Source organism: Salmo salar, chromosome 05, assembly GCF_965601325.2.
Source record: "Salmo salar chromosome 05, fSalSal1, whole genome shotgun sequence".
In the NCBI taxonomy this organism is placed as follows: Eukaryota; Metazoa; Chordata; class Actinopteri; order Salmoniformes; family Salmonidae; genus Salmo; species Salmo salar.
Genome location: NC_138295.1, coordinates 32,651,876 through 32,661,971, shown reverse-complemented (window position 1 = coordinate 32,661,971; position 10,096 = coordinate 32,651,876). Strand labels below are relative to the sequence as shown.

The 10,096-nt window shown below is 46.3% G+C and overlaps 1 protein-coding gene across 1 annotated transcript; it reads left to right on the top strand.

Moving 5' to 3' along the window:
* Nucleotides 1-2,619: 2,619 nt before the first annotated feature.
* On the top strand, nt 2,620-5,543 carry LOC106604607 (endonuclease domain-containing 1 protein). The gene is made up of 2 exons (XM_014199430.3): nt 2,620-3,273; nt 4,769-5,543. Exons 1-2 carry the CDS (start codon nt 2,986-2,988, stop codon nt 5,396-5,398), a joined length of 918 nt encoding a protein of 305 aa, XP_014054905.1. The 5' UTR covers nt 2,620-2,985; the 3' UTR covers nt 5,399-5,543.
* The last annotated feature ends 4,553 nt before the right edge of the window (nt 5,544-10,096 follow it).

The following is a 10,096-nucleotide window of genomic DNA, read 5'->3' as shown; positions in this document are numbered from 1 at the left end:
CCACCATTGGGGTGCCAGAGCAGCGAACAGTTTTGACTGGGCTGAGCGGGAGGCGAGCAGGCCAGAGGTGGATGAGCGCAGTGCCCTTCTTTGGGTGTAGGGACTGATCAGAGCCTGAAGGTACGGAGGTGCCGTTCCCCTCACAGCTCCGTAGGCAAGCACCATGGTCTTGTAGCCGATACGAGCTTCAACTGGAAGCCAGTGGAGTGTGCGGAGGAGCGGGGTGACGTGAGAGAACTTGGGAAGGTTGAACACCAGATGGGCTGCGGCGTTCTGGATGAGTTGTAAGGGTTTAATGGCACAGGCAGGGAGCCCCGCCAGCAGTGAGTTGCAGTAATCCAGACGGGAGATGACAAGTGCCTGGATTAGGACCTGCGCCGCTTCCTGTGTAAGGCAGGGTCGTACTCTGCGAATGTTGTAGAGCATGAACCTACAGGATCGGGTCACCGCCTTGATGTTAGCGGAGAACGACAGGGTGTTGTCCAGGGTCACGCCAAGGCTCTTAGCACTCTGGGAGGAGGACACAATGGAGCTGTCAACCATGATGGCGAGATCATGGAACGGGCAGTCCTTCCCCGGGAGGAAGAGCAGCTCCGTCTTGCCAAGGTTCAGCTTGAGGTGGTGATCCGTCATCCACACTGATATGTCTGCCAGACATGCAGAGATGCGATTCGCCACCTGGTTATCAGAAGGGGGAAAGGAGAAGATTAATTGTGTGTCGTCTAGCGAGAATAGGAGAGGGCCTAGAACTGAGCCCTGGGGGACACCAGTGGTGAGAGCACGTGGTGCAGAGACGGATTCTTGCCACGCCACCTGGTAGGAGCGACCTGTCAGGTAGGACGCAATCCAAGAGTGAGCTGCACCGGAGATGCCCAATACGGAGAGGGTGGAGAGGAGGATCTGATGGTTCACAGTATCAAAGGCAGCAGATAGGTCTAGAAGGATGAGAGCAGAGGAGAGAGAGTTAGCTTTAGCAGTGCGGAGAGCCTCCGTGACACAGAGAAGAGCAGTCTCAGTTGAATGACCAGTTTTGAAACCTGACTGATTTGGATCAAGAAGGTCATTCTGAGAGAGATAGCAAGAGAGCTGGCCAAGAACGGCACATTCAAGAGTTTTGGAGAGAAAAGAAAGAAGGGATACTGGTCTGTAGTTGTTGACATCGGAGGGATCGAGTGTAGGTTTTTTGATAAGGGGTGCAACTCTCGCTCTCTTGAAGACGGAAGGGACGTAGCCAGCGGTCAAGGATGAGTTGATGAGCGAGGTGAGGTAGGGGAGAAGGTCTCCGTAAATGGTCTGGAGAAGAGAGGAGGGGATAGGGTCAAGCGGGTAGGTTGTTGGGCGGCCGGCCGTCACAAGTCGCAAGATTTCATCTGGAGAGAGAGGGGAGAAAGAGGTCAAAGCATAGGGTAGGCCAATGTGAGCAGGACCAGCGGTTTCGTTTAACTTAACAAATGAGGATCGGATGTCGTCAACCTTCTTTTCAAAATGGTTGACGAAGTCATCCGCAGAGAGGGAGGAGGGAGGGGAGGGGGAGGAGGATTCAGGAGGGAGGAGAAGGTGGCAAAGAGCTTCCTAGGGTTAGAGGCAGATGCTTGGAATTTAGAGTGGTAGAAAGTGGCTTTAGCAGCAGAAACAGAGGAAGAAAATGTAGAGAGGAGGGAGTGAAAAGATGCCAGGTCCGCAGGGAGGCTAGTTTTCCTCCATTTCCGCTCGGCTGCCCAGAGCCCTGTTCTGTGAGCTCGCAATGAGTCGTCAAGCCACGGAGCAGGAGGGGAGGACCGAGCCGGCCGGGAGGATAGGGGACATAGAGAGTCAAAGGGAAATCTTGTCCTAGCCTTATGGACGCGGTGCCTATGCCAATGTTGCAAAAACACAACCAGTCATGTTAAAGCCTAGTCACGGACTCCTCTGACACACTCCGGGGTGAAAGTAAGCTACTACAGCCTACCAGCCTACTGACAAAATAAATATTGTGGGTACGCCGTAATGGTAAAACGTGAGCCTATTACAATTACCACAAAATCCCGAAAAAAATACAGTGGACGTGTAGGCCTAACCTTCAGGCTACGTGTAGGCTTAACAATCACAGATCTCATTACAATACACGTAGGTGTTTTGTAACACATTTTTCTTTGCATTCATGAATTGCAGTTGCACAGTGCATTGTTGGGGGTTGGATGCTGGAATTATTTTGTAAGTGGACGAATGTGCGCGGGTAGTCTACAGGTGAGTGTTTAACAGTCAGATATTAAACCAGGTGTTGTCCTGAGGATTGGAAACGTTCCAGAACACTGCTTTGAAAAGCTGAGGCTGGTGATGAGTCAGCACTCTGATTAAAGGCTTTTTGAGGAAGGAGAAGGGAAACTGATTACGCATAAACACACTTGAACCTTAATCTATATCCATCAGTAGGATGTCAGCAGCTTTCCATTCCACCAAGGGGGAATGGGAAATACCTATGGATCTTCAAATGAAACCTGCTCTCTGTCACATTTTGGGTGCCAGTAACTCTAGTTTCACTCAGTCAGCTCAGTTTCAGTGACCTGCGTGTCAATTTAATGCAGAGGCTCTTTCAATTTCTGTTCCTATAATAACCTCTATCATGTAGTGACCATGTGTGTCCCAGAAGGGCTGTATATTTCCCAGAAGACACTATGGTCAGCACGGGGAAGTTCAGTTGCATCTCAAGGAAACAGAAGGGGAGGAGAGGTGTCAGATGAAAGTGTCACCCTCTAAGTTTCTACTCACTGGGTATAAAAGACCTTGGAAGCTAGGTTGATAGAAGACCGCTCTCCATCGATTACACAGGTGCCTCAACAGACAGTGAACAGAAGAATAGGGCTCTCTGTAGAGAATTGAACTGAACTGAGTTGGGCAGGAGTGGACTGAGCTAAACCACATTGGACGACAGTCAGTGACTAGTTTCGGCTGATAGATACACAGGCTTTTCTCTATAACACAAACAGTCCAGCGCTCAGCAGGAGGATGCCTGTCTCGTGTAGGGAGGCTCTGCTCATGCTTCTAGCCAGTCTTGGAGGTCAGGTCTGGGGGGAGGTGGGTGACTTCACCCCTTGCCTCCGTTTCTTCTACATGGAGACTCCCCCAAAAGGCATGGGGGGAGAGGGGTACCAGCCCATCTGCCAGCGCTACAGGAACCAGTACCACTTTGCCAGCCTGTACCAGCGCCAGCGCCGTGCCACCCTCTACTCTGCCTACATACTTACCCCTGGAGGAGGCAAACGGCCCAGGAACAAGTGGATGTATGAACCACAGGTGAGGAGTATTTCTCTGTGTGTAACTGTGCATTAAATTCAGGGTCTATTCCATTTTATTCTACTCAATTCAAGAAAAAAATACTATTTATGGTGTGTGTGTATAGGTGTGGATGTGGGCTTGTGTGAAGCCAGGAGTTCTTAGAAAAGTGGTTAAGCAGTGTGACTTCTCTCAACCAAAGCAATTAAAACAAAGTGATAGTTATGTCATCTGGGAAATATTCTGTTTCTGTTTCCCTTCTTAAATTGTGATTTCCAGGAACAAAAAGACTGGATCATAATCGAAGCTTGGAAGCTCTGTTTATGTTTTTATTTTCTTATACCCAACAGCTCAGAGTAAATACCAGTGGTAGAATTTGTTATTACAATGTAATAAACACTGTAATAAGCACTGTAAAAAGATGGGGGGAAACATGTGTAAACATATACACTACCGAGGCCCATTATCAGCAACCATCACTCCTGTGTTCCAATGGCATGTTGTGTTAGCTAATCCAAGTTGATCATTTTAAAAGGCTAATTGATCAATAGAAAACCCTTTTGCAATTATGTTAGCACAGCTGAAAACTGTTGTTCTGATTAAAGAAGCAATAAAACTGGCCTTCTTTAGACTTGTTGAGTATTTGGAGCATCAGCATTTGTGGGTTCGATTACAGGCTCAAAATGGCCAGAAACAAAGACCTTTCTTCTGAAACTTGTCACTCTATTCTTGTTCGGAGAAATTAAGACCATTCCATGCGAGAAATTACCAAGAAACTGAAGATCTGTTACAACGCTGTGTACTACTCCCTTCACAGAACAGTGCAAACTGGCTTTAACCAGAATAGAAAGAGGAGTGGGAGGCCCCGGTGCACAACTGAGCAAGAGGACAAGTACATTAGAGTGTCTAGTTTGAGAAACAGATGCCTCACAAGACCTCAACTGGCAGCTTCATTAAATAGTACCTGCAAAACACCAGTCTCAACGTCAACAGTGAAGAGGCGACTCCAGGATGCTGGTCTTCTAGGCAGAGCTGCAAAGAAAAGCCATATCTCAGACTGGCCAATACAAATAAAAGATTAAGATGGGCAAAAGAACACAGACACTGGACAGAGAAGCTCTGCCTAGCAGGTAAGCATCCCGGAGTCGCCTCTTCACTGTTGACATTGAGACTGGTGTTTTGTGGGTTGGATTCGCTTACACAACTTATCAACTTGGATTAGCTTACACAACGTGCCATTGGAACACAGGAGTGATGGTTGCTGATAATGGGCCTCTGTACGCCTATGTAGATATTCCATGAAAAATCAGCCGTTTCCAGCTACAATAGTCATTTACAACATTAACAATGTCCACACTGTATTTCTGATCAATTTGATGTTATTTTAATGGACAGAAACAAAAACAAGAACATTTCTAAGTGACTTCCAACTTTTGAACGGTAGTGTAGGTTGAACTAACTTTCTCTCTGTGTCGGTTATAGTCTCAGTGTTCCCTCTCTCGCTCTGTGTTCTTAGTTGGCGTTCTCCGGTGCCAGTCCAGAGATGCATAGTTTCCCGCGGCGTGGGCCCGTGGACCAGAATGTGGTGGAGAGCCAGGCGGTACTCCAGGACTACATCAACTCTTCCTACACCAAGGGTCACCTCAACCCCAGCCTGCACCACCAGAACCCAGAGGACCGCCGGGCCACTTTCACCCTCACCAACGTGGTCCCTCAGCGGGCAGCCTCAAACTCTGGCCCCTGGGCTCAGCTGGAAGCTGAGGTGAGGGCCCGGATGGGTAACTACTGCATTGGGCCGGCGTATGTGGTAACAGGGGCATTGTCATACCTCTCTGAGCGCTGGATGGCCAACCGGGTAGCAGTGCCAGAGTACATGTGGTCTGCCTACTGCTGTCCCTCCTACAACTCTAGTCTCCCCGCCTCACAGAGACCCTACTTCCCATCATATGCTGCTGTGGGCCGGAACGACCCCCTTAGTGGTGGAGAGATTGTGCCGGTGGACCCCCAGGCGAAGGCCTCGGTTCGGGGGTACGATGTGAGGCGGATGCCCCTGGACACCGTGGAGACTATTCTACAGCAGAGACTGGGCGTCCACATCAGCCTGTTTCACAATCAATGTCTGTGGGCTGGTGTGGTAGTTAGGTAATGGGCTGTCGTATGGGCTGTCCCTGTTCACTGAAAAATAAAATCTACAGTGGAACATAATATATTTGGTGATTTAAGATCTTTGAACTAGTTTGCAGACCAGTCATGACAGACACACAAACGCACACGTACACGCACAGACACACACTGACACACACAAACACGCACGCATGCACGCACGCACGCACACACACACACACACACACACACACACACACACACACACACACACACACACACACACACACACACACACACACACACTGGGTGGGTATTGTATTTGAGTGCCCTCCAGTGGACTGAAATAGAACAACAGTCTCAATACACTAAAGCCAAGCTCTAAAGAACAGCCAGATAGTTCATTATCCGTCACAAAGGATTGTGACAACCTACCCCGAAGGTTATCCACACACACACACACACACACACACACACACACACACACACACACACACACACACACACACACACACACACACACACACACACACACACACAGCTTTCATTATGTTGCTATTGGAGTCAGTTAGTACATGAGTAGAATACCTTTTCACATGTACAGTATATACTATTTTATTAAAACGTCAAATACACTGTCATCTTACTATGTATACTTTATAGAATAATACTATGAAATTGTCATTTAATGTTCGCACTGTCCATTTGTAAGGATAAGAATGTTATATTTAAGGTACTTTTCAATTAGATACAATATACATAAATATATGATAACAATGGCATAGTCCACACACTGCTAACAGATTTCTATAATTTGAACTTCCCAAACCCAAAACTGTGAAAGGAATTGTCTCCAAATACAAATGAAACCTTGCTCACGTGTTGTGCAGCATTTGTGTGTCAAGGTCACTGATAAATGCTGATCACATGAATTTTGACATGAGCTTGAGAAAGGGGGGGAAATCCTCCCATAGATATATCTGTTGTGAATCCGGTTGTGACTGGAAAAAAATGCCATTGTCAAGCAGCACTTCCTAAGGTTATCAGACCAGGACTGGCACACTCGCTCAACTGAGTAGCTCTGCAGGTGTAAGATAAGCTGAGTGTGTGTGTGTGTGCGTGTGTGTGTGTGCGTGTGCGTGTGCGTGTGCGTGTGTGTGTATGCGTGTGCGTGTGGGTGTGTGTGTGTGTGTGTGTGTGCGTGTGCGTGTGTGTGTGTGTGTGTGCGTGTGCGTGTGTGTGTGCGTGTGTGTGTGTGTGTGTGTGCGTGTGCGCGTTCCAGTTGGCTTAAAAGAAGACATACTTGTGCTGATCAAATAGCATGGGTCCTCTCATGCTAAATCAGCTTGTCAAGAAACAGGTATGTCTTACTGCAGAAAGAGCACTGGTAAATTCTCCTGGGCCATTAGACAACCTTGTGGGTGGCCAAACCCCTACGTGACTGGAATGTTTTCCCAGTCAGAACAGAGATGCCCAATCCCAACCCAATCCAGGCACCTGCCTCTCCTCTGGCCCAGATCTTCATCACTATGAACGGTGTTTGTCGATGTCTGTAGCCATGTGAACACACTCCTCCTCCTTGATCTTACAGTCCATCCCAGAGTGTGTATGAGTGTGTTTCAGATTGTGTGTGTACAGAAGTGGGCACTGGCTCTGTAGGGAGAGAGAGGCTACATAAAGTTATTGTGTGTAGTAGTGTTATCGGTCAGAGGAAGGCCCTAAAAATTGTCAAAGACTCCAGCCACCCGAAGTCACAGTCTGTTCTTTCTGCTACCACACGATAAGGTTGTAGCCTACCGGAGCGCCAAGTCTTGGACCTAAAAAGGCTCCTGAATAACTTCTACCCCAAAGCCTTAAGACTGCTGAACAGTTCATTAAACGGCTACCCAGACTTTCTGCATTTTACCCCCTACCTACATGTACATAGTACTTCAATCAATCACCTAACCAAATCTATATGTACATATTACCTCAATCCCCCCAACTACCTCATACCCCAGTACAGTGACTCTGTACCGGTACTCCTTGTATATAGCCTGTATATAGCCTCGTTATTGTTATTTTATTGTGTTACTATTTTCTTTTATCTATTTATACATTTTCTTACTTTTTAACTGCATTGTTGGGAAAAGACTCGTAAGTAAGCATTTCATGGTAAAGTCTGCACTTGTATTCAGCGCATTTGATGAATAGAATGTGATTTGATTTGATTTGGACAGGGGGGATATCCAACTGCCTTCTCTCAGTAGCAAACAAGTACAGTATGAGAGACAACTGACACATACTGAACGGTCTGAGGGGTGTTTTTCACAGATCCTCTGGATTCACCTGCTCCTCTACATGATCCACAGCAGAGTCTTCAGCTGGTGATGGCTTCTCATAGAGCTCAGCATCATCAACCTGAAACACAACAGTTAACACTGCATCACAACCTCTCTGGAACTGTGTTCTGCATCTGTAAAGGCTTTATTTCTGGTATCGGAACAGTCCTTGCCCTCCTGATGACCTCACCTCTCTGTTGATGATGACATGCCATGCTCCTTTACTCTCATTCAGCTGGATGTTGCTGGGGGTCACACGGGTCACATGACTTGACCCGGTTATTTTTCCAGAGGTAGGAGAGGGCAGTCCATCACCTGTTCATTGTCACTAGGCTCCCTTGAAACCACTGAGCTACAGGGAGGGAGGGAGATGAGGAGGGGAAAGTATCAATTTGACTAGATTGGTTAGAAGTTCATTAGGATGACTTCTATCCAACTGGTGATTGTGCATGTGCATCCTTGAGTAGCCATGAGGCCCAATCTCACAATATCAATCTGAAATAGAGATGTATGTGATTCTGTAAAGCTGCAATGCAAGAAATGTACGTTTTGATTGAACAGCCTCTGTCATGAGAGTGACCCACTGGGCACAGACGTCACTTTTAGTCTAGTTTCGATTTACATTTGGAGTTGTCAACTAACGTTAGTTCAATGTGAAGTCAACAAAAAATGTCACCATGTCATTGGATTTAGGTTAAAAGTTGGGTGAAGAAAATATGAAATTCCCTTATGTTGATGACTTTTTGCAAATCCAATCAGTTTTCCACATTGATTCAATATCATCACATTTATTATTTTTGTTGAAATGACATGGAAACAACGTTGATTGAGACAGTTTTTCCCCAGTGGGGAGCTGCAAGTTTCTCTGGTGGTGGTTACACTGTTACAACTACTTTGCTGGCATGATGTTTGATTCAGCTGTTCATGCCACTGCATCGCAAGTCCCGCAAGTGGACTCACCTTCAGGGCTTCGTTTTCGGCCTTGACACGGCTGATCTCCATTTGAAACTCCCACACGCTTGACCTGGGGCGTCATGTACCTAGTCCCTGCCGCTGAAAAACATCCCCACAGCATGTGGGATGGTGCCAGGTTTCCTCCCGACGTGACGCTTGGCATTCAGGCCAAAGAGTTCAACCTTGGTTTCATCAGACCAGAGAATCTTGTTTTTTATGGTCTGAGAGTCCTTTAGGTGTCTTTTTGCAAACTCCAAGTGGGCTGTCATGTGCCTTTTACTGAGGAGTGGCTATCATCTGACCACTCTACCATAAAGGCCTGATTGGTGGATTGCTGCAGAGATGGTTGTCCTTCTGGAAGTATCTCTCATTTCCACAGAGAAACTCTGTCAGAATGACCATCGGGTTCTTGGTGACCAAGGCCCTTCTCCCCCACAGTTTGGCCGGGCAGCCAGCTCTAGGAAGAGTCTTGGTGGTTTCAAACTTTTTAAGAATGATGGAGGCCACTGTGTTCTTGGGGACCCTCAATGCTGCAGAAATGTTTTGGTGCACTTTCCCAGATCTGTGACTCGACACAATCCTGTCTCGGAGCTCTATGGACAATTCCTTCGACCTCATGGCTTGGTTTTTGCTCTGACATGCACTGTCAACTGTGGGACCTTATATAGACAGGTGTGTGCCTTTCCAAATCATGTCAGAACAATTTAATTTACCACAGGTGGATTCCAATCAACTTGTAGAAACATGTCAAGGATGATCAATGGAAACAAGATGCACCTGAGCTCAATTTCTAGTCTCATAGCAAAGGGTCTGAATACTTATGTAAATAAGGTTTTTCTGTTTTTTATTTTTAAGATATTTGAAAAAAGAAAAAAACGGTTTTCGGTTCGTTATTATTGGATATTGTGTGTGTATTGATGAGGAAAAACATTTATTTAATACATTTTATAATAAGGCTGTAACGTAACAAAATGTGGAAAAGTGAAGGGGTCTGAATACTTTCAGAATGCAATGTATATGGAAGTAGTTTAGTGCTTAAAAAAGCTAAATATTTGTCAAAAAATATATAAATAATTCCCTGATCTTTCTTATATCTCTCAGATATAGGACAGACACTTCATCAAAGGGGTCCTTGGTATGACCATCTCTAGGGGGTTAAAAATAGGTTTATTTTTCTGCATATCTAAGCATTGGCCTATCTCTTGAGCTGTCTGTATTTCCTGACTGAAAACGAATTCTTCTTTGCATCTCTGCTAAAATCTGGGTTAGCGATTGAAAGGAATGTCTTATTCAGTACATTTAATAATTGCTTGCTTTTCTAAAGTCTGCCAACCTTGCCAGCAGGCATCCCAGCTAAGATAGTTAGACTAGCTAGCTACTACTACTAACATTGATAGCCTGAAATGGCTTCTTGGTAGCTAGTTTTGAGGTTGGGGGATTCGGAACCTATCTGGGCTAGCTAAAGC

Excerpts from the sequence above, each read along its gene's own strand:
- LOC106604607 (XM_014199430.3), top strand. The coding sequence starts at position 2,986 with ATGCCTGTCTCGTGTAGGGAGGCTCTGCTCATGCTTCTAGCCAGTCTT. Across the intron at positions 3,274-4,768 it reads AGTGGATGTATGAACCACAG|TTGGCGTTCTCCGGTGCCAG; the intron begins GTGAGGAGTATT and ends CTGTGTTCTTAG.